Source organism: Mastomys coucha, unplaced genomic scaffold (assembly GCF_008632895.1).
Source record: "Mastomys coucha isolate ucsf_1 unplaced genomic scaffold, UCSF_Mcou_1 pScaffold22, whole genome shotgun sequence".
NCBI lineage: Eukaryota > Metazoa > Chordata > Mammalia > Rodentia > Muridae > Mastomys > Mastomys coucha.
The window spans coordinates 264323857-264348433 of record NW_022196905.1 but is presented as its reverse complement, the minus strand read 5'-3'; the positions used below and the strand labels follow the sequence as shown (position 1 = coordinate 264348433).

At 49.2% G+C, this 24577-nt stretch overlaps 2 protein-coding genes across 4 annotated transcripts in view; one reads left to right on the top strand and one right to left on the bottom strand.

Moving 5' to 3' along the window:
* Nucleotides 1–4468, top strand: part of Pcnx2 (pecanex 2) — a 156081-nt gene extending 151613 nt beyond the window's left edge. For both annotated transcript variants that reach the window (XM_031341830.1, XM_031341829.1), the window contains exons 33-34: nt 2058–2506; nt 3666–4468. In XM_031341830.1, the coding sequence (XP_031197690.1) occupies nt 2058–2506; nt 3666–3839 (623 nt within the window). In that variant the 3' untranslated portion in view covers nt 3840–4468. The remainder of the gene's footprint in view (nt 1–2057; nt 2507–3665) is intronic.
* A 4304-nt stretch (nt 4469–8772) lies between these two features.
* On the bottom strand, nt 8773–23363 carry Ntpcr (nucleoside-triphosphatase, cancer-related). 2 transcript variants are annotated; one of them, XM_031341835.1, is made up of 5 exons: nt 23196–23363; nt 21346–21508; nt 20095–20191; nt 11511–11711; nt 8773–9224 (listed from the first exon to the last, which is right to left on the bottom strand). In XM_031341835.1, the coding sequence occupies exons 1-5, from the start codon at nt 23227–23229 to the stop codon at nt 9156–9158; spliced, it is 564 nt and encodes a 187-aa protein (XP_031197695.1). In that variant the 5' UTR covers nt 23230–23363; the 3' UTR covers nt 8773–9155. The 2 variants fall into 2 exon arrangements, with proteins under 2 accessions (XP_031197695.1, XP_031197694.1); XM_031341834.1 differs by having other exon boundaries at nt 11502–11711; nt 23196–23361.
* Between the last annotated feature and the right edge of the window lie 1214 nt (nt 23364–24577).

Sequence of the window (24577 nt, the reverse complement as noted above, 5' to 3'; positions counted from 1 at the left end):
TTTGTCTTGCATGGACTATGTATAGCTCTCCTTTGATATTCTGTAGGCATCTTTCCCTTTGTTTTTTGGATCAGCAGAAGGCCCTGCCTAGTGCTGGTGAAGAATACTGACTGTGGAAGGTTTTAGACGGAGTTCAGCTTTAGAAATCACAGAGGCTTGGCCCTTCCAGACTCCTTGCTCACAATATTCACCCTTTTAGAAGAAGCCACATCCAACTGGCTTCTCAGCAGGAACCTTCAGGGCCAAGGCCATTCGCTTATACTCAAAACAGAAAGGCCCCAGGCCACTCAGCCCAGAGAAGCCAGCACCAGTTCTGGGGACCCCGTACATCACCTCAAGTTGAGACTCCCATTTTCACATCCCAGAGGAAGCCCAGGCAGGTCACCAATAAATGACCTTCGAAAAGGAGTACCCCATCACTGTGACCAAAGGCTGACTGGTCAGCTCCCACCCCTGCCAGTTCTCTGGGCAGACCTGGCTTTCCTGGGCACAAGCTGTGCAGATGTCCAGAGCACCACAGAGATATAGGTATACCCAGCCACCTAAGGCAATAATGCTGTTTTTAAGATTTACAAAGATTTCTCTCTCTCTCTCTCTCTCTCTCTCTCTCTCTCTCTCTCTCTCTCTCTTTTGTTTTGTTTGTTTTTCAAGACAGGGTTTCTCTGTGTAGCCTTGGCTGTCCTAGAACTTACTCTGTAGACTGGGCTGGCCTCGAACTCAGAAATCTACCTGCCTCTGCCTCCCAAGTGCTGGGATTAAAGGCGTGCACCACCACCACCCAGCAGATTTATTTCTTGATTGGCCATGTTTATGGGGTGCAGAACGACACTCTGATGTGCATCCACCTTGGGAAATGATCAAACCAGGTAGTTAGCATGTGCAGTCCCTCCCACAACTGTCATTTCAATGTGAGGCACCTTTCTTTAGACTCTTCTATCCAGTTGCTGTAAGACGTTATCCCACTGTATTATAGAACCCCAGAGCTCTTATCCCCTCTCTTAGTTTGGTATCAGTTTCCTGGACAGACAATGCTCATAGACAACATCAGAAAGATTTCACTGGAGTCTTTTGGGATGGCTTGGTGGTTAAGAGGATTTACTGCTTTTACAAAGGACCAGAGTTCTGTTCCCATGTCAGACAGCTCACAGCTGCCCCAGGGTATGGACACTTCTGGTCTCCAAGGGCACTGCACACAGATACACATACACACATAATTAGGAAAAAATATTTTATTGAACACAGTCATTAAACAATACATTTTAAAAGACAGAATAATGTCTGGTGATATACCTACCTGGCTTCTGCCAGGTAGAATTAAATTCTACATCTAAAAACATCTTGATGATTTGCATAGGAAATGTTTTCAGAAAGTTTGTGTCTTGAAGCTGTGGCCCCGGATGCAAAGCCAGGGTGGGTCAATCAAGGGAAGTGAGCCCAGTCATGGAAAGTGGCACAGAGGAGGTGAGCCCAGTCATGGAAAGTGGCACACAGGAGGTGAGCCCATTGAGCCAAGATATGGTTCTTGGGGGGATTGGTTTCAGAAGGGTGCTACCTTCGTTGATAGACTAATCTGTGGATTGTAATGGAAAGGGGCTGTCTTAGTCGGGGTTGCTATTCCTGCACAAACATCATGACCAAGAAGCAAGTTGGGGGGGGGTATTCATCTTACACTTTCCACATTGCTGTTGATCACCAAAGGAAATCAGGACTGGAACTCAAGCAGGGCATGAAGTAGGAGATGATACAGAGGCCATGGAGGGATGTTACTTACTGGTTTGCTTCCCCTGGCTTGCTCAACTTTCTTTCTTATAGAACCCAAGACAACCAGCCCAGAGATGGTACCACCCACAAGGAGCCCTCCTCCTTTGACCACTAATTGAGAAAATGCCTTACAGCTGGATCTCATGGAGGCATTTCCTCAACTGAAGCTCCTTTCTCTGTGATAACTCCAGCTAATGTCAAGTTGATACAAAACCAGCAAGTACAGGGACCAACCCTGCCCCCATATTTAAGTACTTCTTATGGGGCTTGACCAGGTGCTCTGCTCTCTCTTATAGGCAGAAGGAAGGGCAGAAGCCAATCTGTCCAGGCACACTCAGCAATAAGCCAGAGACCACCTACGCTGAGCTCCTCGGGTCCCATCCTAGAGAGCCACCAGGCCTTCCTTCAGACATCCACATCTGTGCATGAGCTAGCCCAGAGACCCTCAGGCAGCCGGCTCTCCCTGCACACCTCAGCTGCATCTTTGCACTCCCAGCCTCCTCCCGTCACCACCACGGGCCACTTGAGTGTCCGAGAGCGGGCCGAGGCACTCATTCGGTCTAGCCTGGGCTCTTCAACCAGTTCTACTCTCAGCTTCCTCTTTGGCAAAAGGAGCTTCTCCAGTGCACTCGTCATATCTGGACTCTCTGCTGCAGAGGGAGGCAATACCAGTGACACCCAGTCATCCAGCAGCGTCAACATTATGATGGGTCCTTCCGCTAGGGCTTCGGGCCATGCTACTCGGGTAAGGACTGCCTCAGGATGGAAGACAGGCAGGTGGGCATCCAGGGCCCAGGGCTCCCACCCACCAGCCAGATGCTCTTGCCTCCTTCCAGGACAGGTTGCTCTATAGTAAATAAAAGAGCATTCCAACCTTTGGTCACGAGCCCCATGGATGTGATCAGGGTGGCTCAGTGTTCCCCAACATAATTATTTCCATAAGCAGAAGCCCAAGAATGGGTACATGCCTCCTCTCACCCATTCTGTGGAAGCAGGATTCCTTCCTTCCCAAGGCCACTGTGCCCTAAAGGAGAAGAAAAGACAGGAATAGACACACTAGAGTTAAATTGTTATGGACTCCCAATTTTAAAGATGGCTAACCACTTCCAAGTGGTTCCATCCCAGAAACCAAGTTTTAAAAGGTTCAATTAAGTAAGATGCTACTTTCCCAGAAGCCATGCTAAATGACTTTCAGCTGACCAGCTGGGACTCATATGTGAGAAAGAGAGGGGTTGACAAACAATCAGATGCTCTCTTACATGCTACGTTAAGAATGAAAAGACAAAAAAAAAATATATGAGTTAAGGCAAAGCTCAGGCAGATCCATGCATCTTGGCCGAAGAGAAGGCACTGGGGACTCCAGGAGCTTCCATGAGTTTAAGTACCTAAATAAAACACCACTGAATCTTTCTCCATCCTTTCTTTTCCCATTTACTAAAGCATACTCTATGGCATACTTCCAGGGCTCTGGCAATTCTCCTCTTCCATCCCTAGCAAGGGCAACAGGCCCATAGAACTCTGAGCATCTGGGATCCAAGGGCTCTTGTGACACTGCTGAGCTGAAACTGCAAGGGCAGCATCAGTACCAGGGCAAGGTGGGCAGAGAGGGACTTGGAAGATGTCGGGCAGGCATACACAGGCCACACTCTTGAGCAACCTTTGGATTTGGGGCATGCCTCCTGAGCAAAGCCTCACATTCAGAGGCCATGTAGACGTGCAGCTCAGTGGCACACCCTAACCTCAGAGGCTGCCTGTCAGTACAGTCCTCCGGCCCAGTATAAGAGCCCAACCTCAAAGCATGCAGCCACCGTGGCCTTAGTTCCTATGTCTGAGTGGTGGGTGGAGCGACTCGGGAGAGCCAGGCAGTGAGCATAGGCTAAGCTGTCTCTGTTCTGTTTTTGAAGCACTTCTCAGAACCATGTGAACCCACTGACAGCTCAGACCAGGGGCAGCTTCAAGATGGACGCCTGGCAGAGGCTGTGGAGGAGAACCTGGGGGTGCTGTGCCGGAGAGCAAGCCAGGAGGACATGGGCCTGGATGACACAGCTTCCCAGCAGAGTACCTCCGACGAGCAATAGTGGAACACATGTCTGGTGGAGAGATGGTGACTCTCCCACTGCTCCAAAGACACATGGTTCTTCCCGAGGGAAAGGCAGAGCTGTTCTAGAAAACGATAACGTAATCTCAGGTTTTGAAAACACTCACACACCGTGGGGGCTGGGGAGATGACCTTGTACCTCAACCCTCAAGCACCACTCAAAAGTTGGACGTTTCTCACAAAAGCCATGTTCTATCTCAAAACAACTAGAGTGCATAGGGCCCTTGACTAGCTCCTTCCTGCGCTAGTTAAATTAGAAGAGCTGCATGCTAAGTTATTGGCACTTTACACATTATTGTTGCTATTTGAGAGCATTGGAGTCATAGCTCCTAGACCAGCAGTGGGAGGTCAGAGGCCTCCAAGCCTCGTTCTTTATCACCGTTGCACAGCTGTAAGTGCAAGCAAGGCACTAGCAACAGCCTGGTGGTGCATTGGTCCCAGATGAGAGTTAGAGGTGATACTCTCCTCTTTCAAGTTCTGGGCCACCCGGGACCCCTGCGTGCTTCCCAGGAATGCATGCTCTGTCTTCCAAGCTGATGGAGCTCTACTGTATATGAGCACATTTGCACAGACCTTTGGTTTAGGGATTAAAATGTTTACGGTTATGGCTGTATGTCTACTGTCTTCCCTAAACACATCTCCTGTTCTCTGAGAAAGACTCCCTTTTTTAGGGGTTCGGAGTAGTGCTGATCCTATCTCAGATACTCCCAGAGGGCAGTGCAGGACGGAAGCACAACCTCCTGCTGATAGGAGAGGAGGATGCTACCTCTCATGCTCATCTGCTTCACCAACCTTCTGGCGTGACTGTGGCAGAATGAAAGAAGTGCTCAGCTTAGGCACAGTTACGTCTCCAAAGCATCTAAGATTGGAAACCAGGAGCTGCCAAGGACAGATACAGCAGTCCCTCAGCACCAGGAAGGTGTGTGCATGCCTGCATGTGTTTTTGTGTGAGCATGTGTGCATGCATCTGTGTGTGTGCATGTGTCTGTGTGTGTGTGTGTGTGTGTCTGTTCACATGCATGTAGAAGCCCGAGGACAACCTCAGACACCATACCTTAGGTGCTACCTGCTTTGGTCTTTGGGGAAGAGCCTCTTGCTGTCCTGGAGCAGAGATGGGGCATCTCTCTAAATTCTCTAGAAATAAAATGTCTGTGTTCCATGCAGCTGTGCATCTAAGAAGCTGGTATGACCCACTGAAGTTCTCAGGTTGACTAAATCAAACTGGGATGGCCTCTTCCTGAAACTCCCTTGGGAAGCTTGCCAATACTCCGGACTAAATGGCTAGTTCTGAGCTGGGGGTGCACTTGAAATCAGAGAGAGAAAGACATGCCTACTAGCAACCATCTGGGGGCATGGCTGGCTGCTGCTTGGCACCTATAAAACGGGAGCTCTCTAAGAGGCTGGAGCTCAGTTGGTAGGGAAAGAGTAACTGCAATAGGTAAGTACCAGGCTCACCCACCTAGACAGGCTCATGAACTGCATTCTGTGCAGTGCCCTGCCCATGGAGGGACACAACCACCATGCCTACATGCTGAGAAGTGGACATGCACACTAACTCCACAAGGAAAGGCACACTGGAGTCCCCCTCAGACCCCCTAAAGCTGTTTGGCAATACTAAGGATATGACCCAGGCTTTCTGTTTATTGTATAACTTTGGGGGGGGGTGGAGGTAGGGTCCCATGTAGCCCAAGTGAACCTCAAACTTGCAAGGTAGCCAAGGATGACCTTAGACTTCAAGTTCACCACCCCCTTTTATTGAAAATAGATTTTTTTTCTCACATAATATATCTTGATTATGGCTTCCTCTCTCTCCTCCTCCTCCTCCCAGTTTCTCCCCACCCCCATCCCATCCAGATCCATCTGTCTCATTAGAAAACAAACAGGTTTCTAAGATATTGTAATATAATAAATATAATATAATATGATATAAAGATAACACATCAGAACTGGACAAAACAAAGAGAAGAAAAAGAGCCCAAGAGAAGACACAGGAATCAGAGACACACTTGTTTGCACACTCAGGGATCCCCTAAAAGCACTGAGCTGGAAGCCATGCTATAGACACAGAGGACCTGGTGTAGACCTGTGTGGGTTCTGTGCTTGCTGTCCCATGAGTTCATAGGGGTTTTGATCATGCTGGTTTAGGGGCCCTTGTTTCCTGGAGTCCTCTATGCCTTTTGGCTCTCACATCCTTTCTGCCTCCTCTTCTGAGGGGCAAGATTTATACTCCTCTAGTTTTAATTATAAAACTTGTATGTATGACATGTTGCTCAGGTCCTCCCAGGAAAGAGTCCGGTATCACAGAGCCTTACTCACTCTGGTGGAAGAACAAGAGACAGGCCTGCATGACACTTCCTGCCATGGTGGCTCAGGTGTTCAGCTAGCATCTGTCTAGACATAGTTGACACCAAATGAAAGCATTTCTTTTTTAAAGATAGTACAGGTACAGCACTAGGCTTTGCAGTGTCTGACAGAATACTTGTCTGAAATTGGTGGTCATTCCAGCATCTGACGTGTGGGGCACAGTCTGCTCACGCAGGCAGTTCTCTCTCAGTGCCATTCTCTCCCAAGCCACCATGTGCAGATGGCACACATGGGTCAACCCAATCCTCTATGAACCCCAATCTCAATAGGAAGAGGACAGGTCCCCCTCACTGTTCCCAAGACTTCCATGGTCCAAGGGGTGAGGACCAAATGAGCAAATGAACTTGTAGCTTTCCTAGAAGCCTCCCCATTGGTCAGGAGCACCCAAGATACTCTATCATCTACTTTAAAAGCCATGTGGCCTGCACACACAAGCTTACCTTCATTCAGAGACAAGGAAGGAATTATTTTCAAGCCACTGGTTGTGAAGCAGCTGGTGGTCTAACCTGCAAAGAGAGAGGTGGCAAGGGCTTCTATCGGTCTTTCTCTTGTTGGTTCTCTGACATCTTAGTCTGGCTGAAATGCATGTGACCGATTTTAATATGAACTTCTCAAGTCAGGACTCACATCCACCTCCATTAGAGAGATCAATGCTGTTCATCTTAGTTCCTTGCAATCCTAGGATTCGCATCTGCAGTCTGCGTACCTGCTCCCTAACCTCAACGCTCATCTGCGAGAGTGGTAGTCACTGAAGGACATGCCAGTGGTACATTTACAGGTCATTGTGAGGGTGAGACTTAAGGCATGTGATTCGAGAGACGGCAGGGAGCCTAGATAAGAGGGTACAGAACGTACACTAAGCAGAGGTTCTAAAGCCATTCAGCCTTATGTTGGAGTCTCCCACCTGCTGTGGCCGTGATATTTAAAAGTTGTTTTTTGAGAGTATTTCCCTGTGTAACCTGGTATCGCGTCCGCCTCGACCAGCAAGAAAGACACACGACCCAAGAGCTCTTCTTTTACCAGTTTATTCAGGAACCTTCAACAGTCTTCAGCACCAAGGGCAACGCCCTCGTCCGTTAAGCACTCCCAAGCTTAGCCAATCCCAATGGGCCACGTGGCAAAAGCGGATAGGTCACCAAATGCGGAAGCAACCAAGGGCAGCAAGCTTAGCCAAATAAGGGCTTTGTTTACGAGACCCCTCGCTCTCGGGATGGCGGAAGCCAGCACCGTCTAGGGGCTCAAGTGGCTCTCCACAACCTGGGTTGACCTGGAACTCACCATCCTTGTGCACCTGACTCCCAAGTGCTTCGATTACAGGTGCATACCAGTAGAGGGATCGAGTAAGATGGCATCACAGGGTCCCCCTGGGCCTAGCAAGAACACTCTGCTTCCAGCACCATTTCTTCTCTCTGCCTCCTTTGTTCTAGGTTCAAAGGGCTGAGTAAGGCTCCCTAGCAGGGCCTGGCTGTGTAGCAATTTTCGGCTGGGTACATTCAGGTCCTGGGTGACTTGCTGCCTTAATACTAGCAGCTCTAACCTATACTGTGTCTCACCTGCCTTGGTACCCATTGATGGCATCACAGCCAGCCTGCCAAGGCCATGAGCTCTATACTTGGCCTCCTTGGACAGTCTACCTGGGTAGTAGAGGGGGAGAGAGGCAGCTACTCCTCCCAACGAACATGTAGGCCATCCTGAGTCCCAGTTCCTCACCTAGAAGGCATTTCTGCAGTGGTCCTTCTAGGGCAGTGGTTCTTGACCTTCATAACACTGTGACCCTTTAATATAGTTCCTCATGTTGTGGTAACTCCCAAACGGAAAACTTCTTTGCATTGCTACTTCATAACTAATTTTGCTACTGTTGTAATGTATTTATCAGTGTTTTCTGATGGTCTTAGGTGACCCCTGTGAAAGGTTTGACCCCCAGAAGTTTCAACCCACAGGTTGAGACCACTACTCTAGGAGCTTGACAAGCACAGGACAGAACTTGAAAACTACCCTGGAGTAAAGACGAACATGAGATCCTATCTCAGGCACAGCCTCTGGCCTTCGTGTGAAGTGCTTCTTGCATTATCAACTGGTGCCCAGCTTTCAGGCATCCCTGTTAGCACAGGCCCATATACATCCATAGGTCCCTTGTCATTAATGCTGTTGCTAAAAAAATGTCCAAATAATCTAAGAGTTCTGGTGCCACCTGCCACAGGGAGGGGAGCCTTGGGCCTTCATGGATCCTGCAGTGCCCATAGTTAACTCTTTCCTAGTGCTGCAGAGCCCAGTATGGGCTGAACCACCTGCCTATGAGCTCATTCTTCACAGAGAAGCCCCTGCAGCAGCCCGTGGGGACCACAGCTCAAATCAGCTTCCAAAGCCTTCTCTGATGACAGTCATGCCCCCTTTCTTTCTTGGCAAGGCACTTGGGCTCAGAGTGGTTGCAAACCATGCCTGGGTTAGGTCAGCACAAGCAGCTTTTGCTCATGCCTGGCCTGTGGCTAACACCAGCATTGTGAAAACTGTCCTTCCCACACAAGGACTCCTGTGTCTGAACCACAAGATTCATTTCCATTTTTATTAGTCAGTAACAGAGGAATAAACACCCCTCCGCTTTGCAAATAATTGAAGAGAACCAGTTGTTACTGCTTTCAGCTGCACCGGTCTGGAGCTGCACCTGGAGAGGTGTTTAATATCTCCAGCACTCAAAGTCAATGAAGAAGTGAACTCCCATCTTTCCTCAGCCCCAAACATGTTATAAACCCTGATGGGAGCAAGTTCTACCTAATGTTTGGTAGACTTGTTTTCGAATTTACTCAAATCGCATGCACAACTGTAAGAGGAAATAGAAGTCTGGAGCACACATAGGACACAGTGGACTGACTGGGTGCTGCTCAGGGCCCACCCACCGCAGGCAGAGGCAGAGCTGGACCCCAACAGCACTGCCCTAGGTCCGGCTGCTTTGCACGACGGCCACAATATCTGGCAGGAGGCTATTCCTGTTCTCCTTGGTGACCTGTGGGGAAAGGCAAGACAGCAAGCTTAGCGAGCACCTCCTCCCCTCTGGTCCTTCCTTCCAGCCAACGTTTCCTAGAGAGCATGGAAGGGAGGTAGAAGCCAGTTCTTCAGGATCACCAAGTCCTGTGGGGAATGCATGTCTCAAAGCACTGGAGGCACGGGATGGAGATGGGAGAGGGTAAGACTCAGCAGCCGTAGCCTGATTGGAGAAAAGCAGAGAGGAGTTCGATCTGGGCCCAGGAGATGTGGGCACACAGAAGAGCTGCCCACGACTCCAAGTTACTCCCAAGACAGTGACATCTACCATCTTTCCATGACCCTGGAGAGTCTGAGTGCTGCAGATTGACCTCAGATCTCTGCTCCTCTGAGAGATGAAGCAAGCCAAAGAAGACAGGGGGTGCAGCACAGTCTTAGCCTCTTGACCTTGTGGTGCTGCCATTAAGGACTCTGATGTCATGAGGTCACAGACTACGATGGAGAGAGACATAAAGAAGGCCAGGGAGTGATAAAGGATGGTGGGGCAGAGTCCTGAAAAGGGAGTACAGGCTTGGTGGGGCTGGAGACAGGAGTCTAGAGGGACCAGAGCCTAGGCAGAATCCACTCAGGTGGTGTGCAGTGTTCAGAGAGGAAGCAGAGCCATGGAGCAAGGGAAGCAGGAGCCAGTGCACCTGCAGGCCTCCAGGAGTGTGTAGATGTGAGAAGGAAGTTCCTGTCCACTGTAGGTATCATCACACCACCAAACGTTCATGTGTCAGGAGCCTCATCTCTTGTAAGGCTACATGTTAAAGGTACTCAAGGAAGGAGCTGTGAAATGTTATACCGAGGGCAGGGCCCATACAATGGCAGTGGTGGCTTTTTTACTGTTTTTGAAACAGGGTTTTGAGCACCCCATACTGGTCCTGAACACTATATAGTTAATGATGAGCTTGAACTTCTGATCCTCTTGCCTCCACTTCTTGAGTGCTGGGATTTCAGGCGTGTACCACAACATCTGTTTGTAAGGGTGCTGGGGTGGAACCCAAGACGTTATGCATGCTGGGCAAGAACTCTATCATCACGTGGCCAGCCCTCATTGAAGGCTTTGTAAAAGGATGTTGACCAAGCAGGCACACTTCTCCTGTCTCAGCATGTGATGCCTTTTGTCATGCTATCATGCAGTGAGGAGGCAGCACCGGGGCGGGAAGGGAACTGGTAATCACTGTCTATGGGTACATCAGTGAGTCCTAAATGTGAAGGGTGCCGTGGCTCTGACTTCTGTGTGCACATGTGTATGGACTGCCTTACAGATGTGCAACTCAAATGTAAAGGTTAGAAATAAACATTTCATCACAGGCAGGGCTCCATCCACAGCAGCCTTCTCCTTCCTGCCCATCATTAGCGATTACCACTCTATTCTGCCTCAGTGTACTTGTGCCTTCTGGACAGTCTAGGAATGGGATCATGGAAATTGGGGCCTTGCATAACCGGCTTCCTTTACTCAGTGTGAGACAGCTTCAGAATGTGTGTGTCTGTGTGTATGCACGTCTGTCTGTGTGCTTCACCCTTTTGTGTAACTAAGCACTAAGCACAATAGATGGCCAGACCACATGTCACACGTCCATCTATCTCCTGGGCTCATTCCATCAGGAAAGTACTGTGAACAAGGCCGCAGCGAGTCCTTCAAGCTCTGGATCAGTGTATTCATATCTTCTGTGTGAATGCCCAGGATGGTGGACTCACTAACAGCCCCTGGAGAAACCACAGAGTGGTTTCCAAGAGCAGCTTAGGTTCCCTCCTATCAACAGGGTAGGGAGGCTGAGGTTTGCCCAGGCCCATGGCCATGCCAGCCTTTCCCATCTCCGTCCTCTAGCCGTAGCATGGAAGGACTCCTAGTGGGCATGGTGTGACGCCTCACGGTGGCCATGCTAGTGGGATACATGCCTTCTTTGTGCTTACTGGAGGCTTCTATGTATTCTTTGGAGAAATATCTATTCAAACCTTTTGGCCATTTTTTTTTACAGGTTTATTATTGACACAACTATGAATTCAAGGCCCAGACTTGAGCAACTAATTTTATCATATGCTCACATCTTTCAAGTGAGGTTGGGGCTGGAACCCTGCCACTGAATACATGACCTAAGGCTCCTGCCTCCATGGCTCCTCTCTGGACAGATCTTCCCAGTCAACACCCCAACCCCTCCCCTGACTATTCCACTGCCTGTAGAAGGCAGGAGAGGTCGACAGCAGGGGCTGGGATGTGACCCCAGGGAAGCTGGTTCCCCAAGGGCTTACTCACATTGAATACCTTCACGTCACGCCTCTTCCTGATCTCCTCCACCAGAGCCAGTGGCTTCCCTTTGGTCACTGGGATAGTGCCAACGATGATAACGCCTGGCATGGACAGCATCTGGCGGACCGCTTGGATAAAAGCCTGGCTGAACAGCTCCATCTTCCCAATCTCATCAATGATACACACTCTGTGTTTGGGACCACAGCTAGGACTTGCCTGTGGACAAGAGGAAAAGTTGCTGGGGCGGCAAAACCTTGTGATCTTGGCTCTGGGGGTCTCACCTTGATGATTCCTGGCCTGCATCTGTGGCAGGCAACTGGGCTGTGCCTTACAGAGCAGAGGAAACCTCCACATGCACAAGACATGGGTCTGCGAGGCTCACAGAAGAGTCTCCTGGGACCGCATCTCCTGCCTCTGAGTTCCTCTCAAAATGTGCTTTCTTCTAGAATGGTCCAGTGGTAACCAGGCTTCCTACTTACACAATGAGGAAATCAAGGTTGTGAACAGGCGAAAACTAAAGACTGCTGTAGGTCTAAAGGAAACAGGACAGCCATGTTGGGGGCCCCTCTCATGGCTCCTCTTTTCAATTCTGGGTTGTAGCCCTAACTCTCCTGTGAAGGAGATGACGGCTGCAGGCAGGTGTCTCTGTGTTCCAATACAGTCTAAAAGTTGATGAAAAAGTCATGAAACCAAATGGAAAGGAGTCTGTTTAAAAGCAGGGGTGGTCCAAATAATGATAACTCACTCGCTAACCAAGCAATGAACTGTCTCAAAGATGGACTTTGTAAGAAGAATTCAGTGGGTGTGGGAGGGGTGAGGCAGGCAATAGAGGGTAAAAATGATCAAAGCACAGTGTGTACACGCATGAAATTGCCAAATAAGGATCCTGAATTATTAAGAGGTAACTGTGCTGCTCTGGTGCAGTTCTACTGCTTTATGGATGGATATACTCACATCTGTGTCTTTATACAGAGGCCTGGCTGGTGATATAAATGTATATATACTAGGTATGCCAAAATTAAAGTGTGGTGAGTGTATGTGTGTGAGTGTGCAGTGTATGTGTGTGTGTATGTGTGAGTGTGTATGTGTATGCATGACCATGTGTATGTGTAAGTATGTATATGTGTGTATGTGTATGAAAGTATATGCGTGTATATGATTTGTTTGTGAGTGTATGTGTATGAAAGTATATGTGTGTATATGATTTGTTTGTGTATGTGTGTATGTGTATGAGAGTGTATGTGTGAATGTATGATTTGTGTGTATGTGACTTATGTGTGAGTATATATGTATGTGAGTATATGTATGTTGTCTGAGAGTATATGTGTATGTATGTGTGATTTGTATGTGTATGAACATGTGTGTATGTGTATATGTGTGAGTGTATGTATATGTGATTTGTATGTGAGCATGTGTAAATGTGTATGTCTGAGTATGTGTGAACATGTGTATGTGTGAGTGTGTATAGGTGTGTATGTGAGTATGTGTGCATGAGCCTGTGTATATGTAAGTGTATGTTAGTACATGTATGTGTGTGTGCTGAGTGTGTGTGTATGTATATTGTGGGTATGCATTGTGTGAATGTGTGTATACACTGGGACACAGGAAGAAGTGCTACAGCAAGCATGAGGGCCCAAAGTCAATTCCTTGCTTTCATGTAACAAGCTGAGTGCAAGCCTGTGCCCATCTTCAAGGGGGATAGAGACAGGACAGTCCTGGAGTGTGCTGGGCTATGGAGCTCAACGGAAGCTGCGACTGCCACAGCCTAGAGTGGCTGTGGGGACGGATGCTGCTGCTTGTTTTCTCCTTCCAAGCTTTTCCCTCAAAACTGAGCGCCAAGTCTGGAAAAGAAAATGGTTATCAGCCGCCTGTGACTCTGAAAAGCAGCTGGTCTCACAGGGGTCCCTCTTTCTAAAACCAGGCCACTGCAACTGGGCCAACCCTTACCAGGGCAGGGACAACATGCTGCCACCCCAGAGACAGGGGATTATGGCAGACACATTCCCCGGAGCCAGCATTGTTTGGAACCCTGATTGACAACTTTGAAAGCCATCAAACCAGACGAAGGAAGGTACTGTGCGTGTTTACCTGATTGAAGAAATACATGTGACAGCTTGTAAATGCACGTGCCCTGCATCAAAGTACACACGTGTGGGTGCACAGTCCCCTGCAGCTCTCCAAAGCACTGACAGAGGTAAGGAGATGCCTGGACCTGCACATGCAGTGTTTACTGTTCACTGTAAACCTTGAACCTTTCTATTGCCCTCATTCTGTCCAGGACTGCAAAATTGTAAAAATACGTTTTTAATAAAAATGGAAGTGATTCACATGTCACAGGGAGAGGGGCTGAAGGTCAGGGCACTGAGAACAGGCAACGGCAGCTTGCTTCTCTAAACAGCTCAACAGGGTATTCAGAAGAGCTTAAAAAAGAAACACCATTATGCCCCAACTGCTGTTTTCACACACATACTCAAGCAAATCCAGGTGGAAACAACCCAGAGGTCAATGGAGGCTCGCCCTGTGGACCTAACCCAGATTCTGAGCTCCCAAGACTCAGCCTACAGCACCAGGCTGAGTGTGAAGATGGCAGCATCAGGCAGCGCTCCTTCCTAGGACCTCCCTGTGCAACTGAGAGCTATGGGTGCCTCTTGGCCACATGGCAGTCACTGTGTGCCTGGTGTCTGGGTGGTCCCATCACCCCAGAAGGCAATACAGGCAGCATCAGTGGCGGCACTTCCAAATCCCGAGCCATACCCTTGTCTTGTGTATCACAACTATCCTGCACTGTTCTAGCCAGCATTCCAGCTGATTGTAAATTCTCAGCCACAAGAGGAAAATCTGAGAAAAAGGTACTTCCTGAGCCCAGAGCTGGCAGGTCCAGGGTCCAGGAGCTGTGGGCAGCCATCAACTCTAGCGACACTCCACCACTTTGCCTTCCAGAAAGATGAAATGGACTCAGGGCACAGAAGCACCTGTGTTTGTCTGCTTGTCCCGGAACTCACCACGTAGCCCAGACTGGCCTCCAACTTAGAGATCTACCTTTGTTTGCCTCCTGAGTGCTGGAATTAAAGGTGTGCCTGGCGTTTTATTTAAACAAAATATTGAACCAAGGATGAACTAATTAAAGTGGCCCTCCTCTTATCTGAATTGTTTGCCCAACAAATATTCCTCCTGGTAGCAATGTTAATTGATTTTAACACAGTCTAGCTTCTGAGCATATCCCTGCAACACCAGGTTCTGGATGTCAAGGAGGAATGAGGTGGCACCAGATGTTAGCGAGCAGAACTGCAGCCTGTGCCTCAGCCCTCTGAACTGCAGAGCTCACCCCAGGCACCATCCTGTGCATTCCATGGAATGCTGGGGTGGCCAGGAAAAGGTGTGTCCAGGCTGCTGCAGGACACTTCCTCACTCAGTAGCTGTCCCAGTACACCCAGTGCCTAGGCAGGGAAGTGTGGTTCTGCCTGGAAACCCTACCTGGCCCATTTTTGGTCCTGCGGGCTATACATATCTGTGGGACCAAGCAGAAAGTAGATGGTTTCCAAGGTGTCTTCCAGAATGGGAGAGCTATCCTAGGACCAGGACAGCTCATACCAGCTAACAGCTTAGGGGTGGAGAACCCTGTATTCATGATCCCAGCCCTTGGGAACAGCCTGGATACTATGCCCCTGGGACTCCATGGCAGATTCATGTCCCCATGTTGCTTCCCCCAAGCTTCTTGGTAAAAATATCAAACTGCGATGAGTGATCTCTTCCCAGCATGGTCACCTAACACCCCCTTCTCCTCAGAAATACCTCTACTCAGCTTCCCCCCCCCCATTAGCACCCCTGGGAGGACTTGAGCAGAGTCCTGTGTCCTGCCCCCAGCTGTTGTTACAGTAAGTGTGAGAGTCTGTACAGATGCCTTTTACTGAGGTCAAATCTTTTTTTTTTTAAGATTTATTTATTAATATAAATAAGTACACCATAGCTGTCTTCAGACAGCACCAGAAGAGGGCATCAGATCTTGTTACAGGTGGTTGTGAGCCACCATGTGGTTGCTGGGATTTGAACTCAGGACCTTCGGAAGCGCAGTCGGTGCTCTTATCCACTGAGCCATCTCACCAGCCCCCTGAGGTCAAATCTTAATTCTGAACCTCCCCTTACTCATTTGCCGCCTCCTCCTGGCAGGAGGCATGTATTGGTATTCTGTCTGGACTCTACCCCCACAGTTCCTGGCAACAGCCAGGTATGCTCCTCCCCACAGTTACCTGGCAACAGCCAGGTAGGCTTGCCCCACTATAAAGGGGGCTGCTTGGCCCCTCCTCTCTCTTACCCTCTTACAGCTCTTGTCTCTCTCTTGCCTCTTACCCCCTTGCTCCCCATTCCCTTCCCCCAACTCTGTGTGGTCATGGCTGGCCTTTACTTCTCTACTCTCTCCTTCTCTCTGCCTTTCTCTGCCTCTCCTACCCTCTTAACTCCCCTCCCCATGCCCTAAATAAACTCTATTCTATACTCTACTGGTGTGTGTCTGGTCCCTCATGGGGAAGGGATGCCTCGGCATGGGCCCACCAGGGCACCCCCTCCCCCACACTCCACCAGAACATATTCTTTCTCTTTTTATGATCACAACAGCATGGGCTGTGTCTAAGAAGTCCCTCTCACCATGAAGAGGCCACTGTCCTGCCCAAGCAGGATGTCACTGTGGTTCCCACAGAGGACAGAGCCATACATAAAGATAGCTCACATTGTCACGAGAAACCTATTCTGTGAGTGTGGGAGATGTCACCATCTCCCATCGCTGAAGGGAGCATGTAAGCGCACAGTCTGCTGACCACAGCTCAGGAGCCTCTCTGCACACAGAACTGTGAACAGAAGCCAGCAGACTCCGACCCCTGCCATGCTGACCGCTCACAACTGCCAAATGTTGTCTAGAAGTTTCACAAACCTGGGAAAAACTGAATCAACATTTCTACTTTTGATAAAAATTTGAGATTGCTGATCCCTGGCACCATTTTCTTCATTGCATGGGAGGCAGATAATTGGTTTTTGCTACATAAAAGTACTGTTGACCTGTTTTTCTAAACAAGGTGACTGGATACATACAGGCAGTCAAGATCAGATCTGAGCGGAAGAAAGCATCAAGGCCTTAGGAGCTCAGCCCTGCACTGCACGGTTACTTCATGCTAATCGCTGCCACTGTGGTGGAGAATGGATTGGCAGGTAAAGCTGCTTGCCCTCTTGGGCTTCAGAGGGGATTATTTTAATCCTCAGAAGATAAAGTAAAGTCAGAGAAAGTAGAATGTTAGGGAAAGTCTGGCAAAAAGGCCACAGTCACAGGGAGTGCCTCCCTGCTCAGGGCACAGCCATGCCTAAGGGACATCATGAGGACATCAGCAGCAGGTGCTGGGGGCAGGTTGGCGGGAGGAGCGGGTGGACCGATGAGCCAACCTGGGGCTGAGCTTCTAGTTCCCTTTGCTATGGAGTCTCCTGCAGGAATGTCTTCACCGACAGCCTTTTAAAGACTCGTAAACATGTTTGTATTCATATCAGATAGCCGTTGGTTTCCATGGCCAACCCTGTGGCACAGGTATGGTGAGGTAGAGAGCCAAAATGTGGAGGCAAGAAAGGAATGCCATGGTCCCCAGCTAAGAAGGCATCCAACTGCAATCTGGGAGTCGGGATCCTTCCATAGCTTCCATACACACACACACACACACACACACCACCCACTGACAGAAGTCTTTTCCTATCTGAGTAGAAGTTGGAAGATCTGAAGTAGGATCTAAAATAGATCACAAACACTTCAAAGTCTATTTTGGCTCAAAAAAGGGAGCCACAGGATGCCAGCTGAGCTGCTCTTCAGGGCATGGTCAGACTTCACCTCCACTCACACTAAACAATAAATGATACGTTCCATAATGCATGACATTCTAGGATACATTCAGTGTCACGGCTGTCAAAGGACCGTTGCAGAGAAGGCAGCCCTACCCTGTCAGCCCTGACCGTTAGAAGACCACGAAGAACACTAATTAAACACAAGACTCCTACAAATTACCTCATTGGGCAAGAGTAAGAAAACAGAACAAATTTGGTGAAATTCTGATTCATCAAGTTAAAAATGCGATGTTTTTAACGAACAATGGGTCTCAATTCTACGGTTCACTTCAGTTCCACTACTTCCAGGCTGTGCCCCTCCCTAAACTCCTTCCTATGGAGTGCCTCGTTTTCCCTATCCGAGAAGCAAGATGGAGCATCTGAGTTTATAATGGGCTCCTTGCTGGCTCCACTTGGCAAGGAAGCTAGCCAGGCAGTCACAGTCAGGGCTCTGTGTGGAGGAAGGAACAAATGCAAATGGATGACAAGTTTTACAGAATGCAAATGCAAAGGCCTGAGAGATGGCTCTGGGCTAAGAGCACTGACTGCTCTGAAGAGAACCCAGGTTGGATCCCGGAACTCATTTTAGAGAGCTCTCAACGACCTGTAACTCCAAGTCCACTAGATACACTCTTCCAGGGTCTATTAACATTTACATGTATGTGTGACATATGGGTGTACATGAACACTTGCACACATGTGTGTCCCCCACACACATATACTCATAGCTTTAAAAAATAAAATATTTTTTAAAATAACACAATTAACTAGCTAGGTACCAAGACTAGAGTGGTACTCAGACAAGAATCAGAAAGGTCAGTGAAAAAGAAGAGGATCCTAAGTCGACACACACGCACACAAGCTTTAAAGCACAATTTACAGAGCATAAACTAATTAGACATGGGCTTTTAGCAAATGCTTTTGGCAAACTGGCCAAGTATCTCGAAGAAACTAATTAAGAGTGTCACTGCATGCTATATATTCAAAACAAATCCAGATGGATTAAAAATGCATTTTTAACAAGCTCACATCAGAAGAAGCACATAGGTAAAATGCTGCAATAATTTGGTTCAAAATTTGGTTCAAGACAGAGCTTTTCTGTGCTAACAAAAAAAAAAGGAAAGAAAGAAACAAAGTATCAATATGAGGAACAGAAAAGTAGAATCAACAAATTAAAAGGTCACTTGCTTTAAGAACTAGCCACCCAGGCCTGGGGAGGTGGCTCAGCAGCTAAGGACACTGGCTGCTCTTGCAGAGGGCCTGTGTCCCAGGACAAGGTGATTCACAACTGTCCGCAGTTCCAATTGCAGGGGACTAGATGCCCTCGTTTAGCCTCTGGGGGCACTGCACACATTTGGTAAACAGACACACAGGCAGGCAAAACACCCAGACACATAAAATTAAATAAAGTAATGGAAGATCTACTTATATCAAAACATGAAACATGGAGAGAGGTCTGAACCAATGAGTTGGATGCTGAAACTCACTTAATAAACTATGAAAAGCTTGTACTTCTATCGTCCCGGAGTGCAAACCAGAGGACATTTCTGCTGAACATGCTCATAGTGTCAGTGCTAGCAGAAGTGCAGCCTGACAAACTATTTCCCACACAGGCAGTAGGTACCATGTCCCAGGAGCCCTGGGCAGCCGCCAGCCCTTCTCCTCCAGCCTCACTTCCAGACCCACTCCAGGGAGCCATTACTGCTTGGAGGCAGCAGGAGAGAGCATGACTCTTCTTGAGGAGATATGAACCAATGGCTACATAGCCCAGAATATCAGGCACAGATCCTGATTACTTCACCCAAGTTCAGTTTGACGGCCTGAGTTTATGGTTGCAATCATTACAGAAACATGGGTGGCTGTAGAACTATGAGAAGTTTCTATTTCCTTTTTCCATTAAAAACAAGAGGCAGATTGTTGACCTGGTCAGAGAGCACACAGGAGCTCTTACGTAAGCCTGCAGCCAGATACCAGGCATGGGCTCTATTCTCTTCCCAGGATTCTGTTTGCCTGAGCAAAAATCAATTCTGTATATGGATCCAATGCCCAAAGCCAGACTCTCCGCCCAGAATGTCATCAGACACTTCTCACTGCTGTGTGGATATGAGAGAGGGGTGGGGGTTGGGGGGAGAGGCATGGGTCCCGGGGGAAATAAGCAATCTCTGTCCGTTCCCAGCTTGTAGCAACAGAGCAGCCCCCATGGCTCAGAGGAACTGAGGAAGGGGTGGGGGAGGGGAAGAGGAGAGCTGGGTGGGATCCCAGTACCACATCAGCACAGATCACAGCATTCCCAGGCCTCTGATGGTGGAGGCTGTCCTCAGCAGGCAGTGACCAGCTCCTCAGGTAGAGCTCTAGGTTCCACCGAAGTGATACATGTGACAGTAGGCTCTGGGTACACGGTACATACCCCATAACAGTAGGATTTGTGTACACAGAGCAGTGTGTAGACTATCCATGGGTTCTTCGGCACACATTCAAGCAAGCTCGGTGCACAAGAACATGGGGATATATACCTGTCTTAGAGCCTTCCTAACATGAAATATTTTACACATGCTCTGGGCACATGACAGCTCAGAGTGACAGCCAATTGGGCTGCCTACCCTTAGCAAGGCTCAGTGGCTGGAAGACTTTATAGACTGTTAGACACAACCTGACTATAGGGAAAAAGCCACTGTGTTCAAGTGGCCAGTGAGTCCCATAATACACAGAGGCTGCTGGGCTCTCAAGACAGAAAGCATGTACTCACGTTTCTTAGGACAGGCAGTGCCAACTGCTCAAAAGAAGCCAGGTCCACCACGTACTGCCCCACTCGACACTCGAGCTTTCCAGGTAGAGGCTGTGACCTGAAAGAGGACACTGTTTGCTGGAGGATTCCGATTTCTGGGGATGGGCTACTCTGCAGACCCACTGGTTCTCTGCACACACCCTCAACAATCCCCATACAAAAGGAGGGAGTACATAAGGTTAGACCCACTGAGGTTTCTCTCCTAAAACCAGGCCCTCCCTGAATGTCAACACTACTCCAGCCAAATTCTGTCTTACAGTATAGGATGGTTTGTATATGCTTGGCCTAGGGAGTGGCACTATTAGGAGGTGTGGCCTTGTTGGAGTGGGTGTTGTCCCTGTGGGTGTGGGCTTTTAATACCCTCACTTGGCTGCCAAGAAGCCAGTATTCTGCTAGCAGCCTTCAGACGAAGATGTAGGACTCAGCTCCTCCTATACCGTGCCTGCCTAAATGCTGCCATGTTCCACCTTGATGATAATGGACTGAACCTCTGAATGTATAAGCCAGCCCTAATTAGATGTTGGCCTTATAAGAGTTGCCTTGGTCATGGTGTTTCTGTTCACAGCAGTAAAGCCCTCACTAAGACACAGAGTTATTTAACAGTGAGGTCTCTGTACCTCTAATGAGCCCACACACCACAGCACAAGAGCTGAGCCCCATGCAGCAGGTCTCCTGTCATCATCCTAACTAGTCAGGAGGCTGAGGAGAGAGAAGGCAAGAGAACAAAAAGCTTAAGGGCTGTTTGGGCCATAGCTGAGTTCAAAGCCAGCTTGGGTAACTAACTTAGCCTTTCACAAAATAAAAAGTAAGCAAGGGGTTGCTGGGCATGGTGGCGCATGCCTTTAATCCCAGCACTAGGAGGCAAAGACAGGTAGATCTCTGTGAGTTCCAGGCCAGCCGGAGGCTATATAGCAAGACTTTGTATCAAAACTAAGATTAAAATTAAACTGACGGTTGGGAGTACAGCTTAGTGATAGAGGCTTGCCCACACAGTTCTGGAGCTGGCCCCCATGACAACTCCAGGTTCTGTGGGACTCCCTGTCTCAGGGGACTAAGGCAGAGAGCGACAGAGCAGGATACCAGATGTTCCCGTTTGGCCTCTGCACAGACACATGGACCACATGCATGGACACTCACACAGAGAAGAAATGTTCCCAAGAAGTGCAGAAGCCAGGCTAGAGACAAAACCCCGCAGAAACAAAACACCAGTACCCAACTCTGGACAGAGGCCCCTGGGCACCAGACAGGGTGATGACATCGAATCCTATCCTCTTCCCTTCCTGCCTGACTTCTTGTGTGTAAAACCCATCCACGGGCACCCCAGAAGACTGCAGGACCTCGATGGCTTTCTGGATCAAGGTTGTTTTGCCAACCCCTGAAAGAGACAAAGAAAGAAGACGATGGGTCGAGAAGTTTTACCTTGCCAAACCCATCTGGCCCGCGCAAGCAATAGCTGTGAACAGGCTGCAAACGGCACTGCCTGCCAGACTGCTCCAGGTGTGAGGAATTTTCAACCCCAGCAGGGGCAAGCACAGTGGCCATAGGACAGCGGCGTGAAGTTTATTTCTAATGCAGTCCCAGGATGTATCTGGGATTTCCTTTCCTCCTAGATGTACCCTCAGTTCTGGTTTAAATATAGAGCATCCCTCCAACCACTCTCGTGTCTGATCAGGCAGATGGTTCTGTGTAGGGAGGTCATTAAGCCTTTAGGGCAGGAAGCCTGGCTGCAAAGGTAGGTCAGTGGTGGTGGGCCGGAGGGTTGTTGTATAGTCCTTATGGATTTTAAACAAAAGTACATATGAGCCAACAGCAGATGTATGTGGTCTACAACAATAACGAACAAAGGTCCCAGGCTTAGCTCCAGAGGGTGGAGTTCCCTGGGAACTCTTTTTTTGTCCTTTATTTATTTATTTACATCCTAAACACTGCCCACCCCTCACCAACAATCAAAGGGTTGTCACTTTCTTAACACTTCATTTTTAATAGCTCTTATACTAAGCAGGCAGCACTATTATTATAAGGGGGAGGGGAGTATATTTATGGACCAGCAAGATGACTCAATGGGGTAAAGGTGTTTGCCTCCAAGCCTGAGAACCACCTGGTGGAAGGAGAGAACCAACTCCCCAAAGGTGTCCTGACCTCCACACCTGCACATATACTCACATTCATAAGTAAAGGTAATTTTCAAACTCCGTATATTCGTATTTCCAAAAAGACACCACACAGCAACCCGACAACAGTTCTTGATCCCAGAGGCTCCTCACCGGGACTGGTATGTTAAAAACAGCTGAGCAAAGTACCAAAAGGAAACCACGTGGGTCAGACCCCTGATGCCTCTCCTCTTCAGCTCTAGCCGAAGGCTGCTTGGGCAGAGTGGGTAACCAGAGAGGCCCCTCTGAGATGACTTACAGATGCTGGTCAATATTTGAGAAGAGGCTAAGAGGCAGAGGTGCTAACAAAGAGTGCTTTCTTTTATAAGCCTCGCTAGCTTACTGGAGAGGGACTTAGAAAGCCAAACTGTTTGGGATAGTTAGTGAGGCACACTGGAGTGGGGCCTGCAGCGCAAGGGGCGGAGCATTACTAACTCTGGAGACGAGGGGGGGGCAGGGGTGTAGTGGTGCAAATCCCGGACTGACAGCACTCCCAGGCTCTCCTCCGGGAGAAGGGGAAAGCTTGTAAGTCCGGTGTTCACTAAACCTCCCGTGAACATAGGTATGGACGATGGCTCCAGGTGAACCCCACATAAGGAAGCTGGAGACCCAACTGCACCCGGATTTCAAATGCAGGGCGTGCTGTGCAAAGCTGGCGCGCCTCCTACTACGGTCCTCTGCTCCTCCCCAAAGCCTCTGCCTGTTCAACTGACTCCATAATCTACAGAGTACACCTGGGCCTCAGTGGCGCGAGACCGGGGTCACAACCGGCCTTTGGGGACCTGTAACTGGTGCTCCGCTGTCCACCTGGCCTTCCCTCCCGCCGGGCTGCGATACACCATGCCAGGCCGGAGACCGGACAGAGGTCCAGGCGCGCTACCTCCCTGGCAAGTCCCGCAGGCCCTGAGTCACCTGGAGGCCCCGTGAGGAACACGTGCCGCGCCATGTACTTGGGGGTCGCGGTGCGGGGCGGTCGGGGTCAGACAGGGCGGCCAGGCTCCACCCCTTACGCTGAAAGTCCCGCCCCTGCCGGCAAGGAAAAGCACCGCCGGTCGCGCACGCGTTTTCAACGCCCCCAGCCCCGCCCCTTCCGGACACACACAGCGCACGCGCATTCTTCCCTATTCCTGGTGCTATGTGGCTGTGGCTGGCTGTAAGGTCTGGAAATAGTCCTGTGTGCCAGCCTCCCGTCAGGTATCTGCAGGGACGCATCCGTGGGAATGCCAGATACTTTGCCATTGCTACTTAAGTATCTGAGTTCTGTTCCTGAGACCCTCACCCCCAGGCTGCAAGTTAGCTCCTGTGTAGCAATAGAAACCCTCCTTGAAAGAGCAGCTGTTGGTGGGATTTGAACTCCGTGTACAGTGTTTACTTGGCTGTGGAGCAGTCAGCTAGGGAACAGATAACCTCAATTTATCCTGGCCTCTACCTCCAATGATGACAATCTGAGACAAGGTAGCCAGAGTCTATTTTAAAGGTCTGATTTAGCGTTTTATTGAAACCTGGAAGTAGAGCTGACCTGAGCGGCAGAAAGGGCTGGGGAAAGCAGAAACAAGACCAAAAGGTGGGTCCTCTCTGCAGAGTTATTCCCTTCCATGGTTGAAATAGAACTTCCTCGCTGAGTTCATTCAGCTGACCGGGATGCCCCTGCTTGGGGGAAACTAGCCCAAAGCAGTTTTTTCAAAACTCAGTTTGATGATTACCCTTAGTGTTAGTGACTGACTCCATTCTGGCCCGATCTAGACTGCTAGGGGCTCCTACAGCAGCTTGCCCCAAAACAGTGACCTCCTGTAGATTGGAGTAACTGGCATTGGTCCTGAGAACCACAACCTGTTTGCAGGAGGTTTTCAAGCTCGCTCACATTGCTGCCCACTGATGCAGGCAGACTCCCTATCTCCAGCTATGCCCTGAAGCCCCCACCTCTGCTTCATACCTCCACACCTGTCCGCCAACCCACAGCTGCCTAAAGCTCTCCCCCAGAAAGAGTAAGTGGATCCTCACCTGATTTAGCCTCGAGACTCATTCCACCAGCAAATGAAGTGGAGTGGCTTTTGAGTGTGATGTACCAGTAGACCCTTCTAGTCGAGCATGAGTGCAGTTGGGCTTGTGCTCAGTCACCCTCCATTCTGGATGAGAAAGCCATTTCCAGGAATCCTTACCTTAATTGGTTTGTGTATGTAACACACACATATTCATACACACACACACACACACACACACACACACACACACACACACACGCACACACACATTTTTGGACTCCTTTCAGCAGGCAATATATGCCAATCTAACAG

Excerpts from the sequence above, each read along its gene's own strand:
- Ntpcr (XM_031341834.1), bottom strand. The coding sequence starts at position 23,229 with ATGGCGCGGCACGTGTTCCTCACGGGGCCTCCAG. Across the intron at positions 21,509-23,195 it reads GTTCCTCACGGGGCCTCCAG|GGGTTGGCAAAACAACCTTG; the intron begins GTGACTCAGGGC and ends TGTCTCTTTCAG. Across the intron at positions 9,225-11,501 it reads GTGACGTGAAGGTATTCAAT|GTCACCAAGGAGAACAGGAA; the intron begins GTGAGTAAGCCC and ends CTTTCCCCACAG.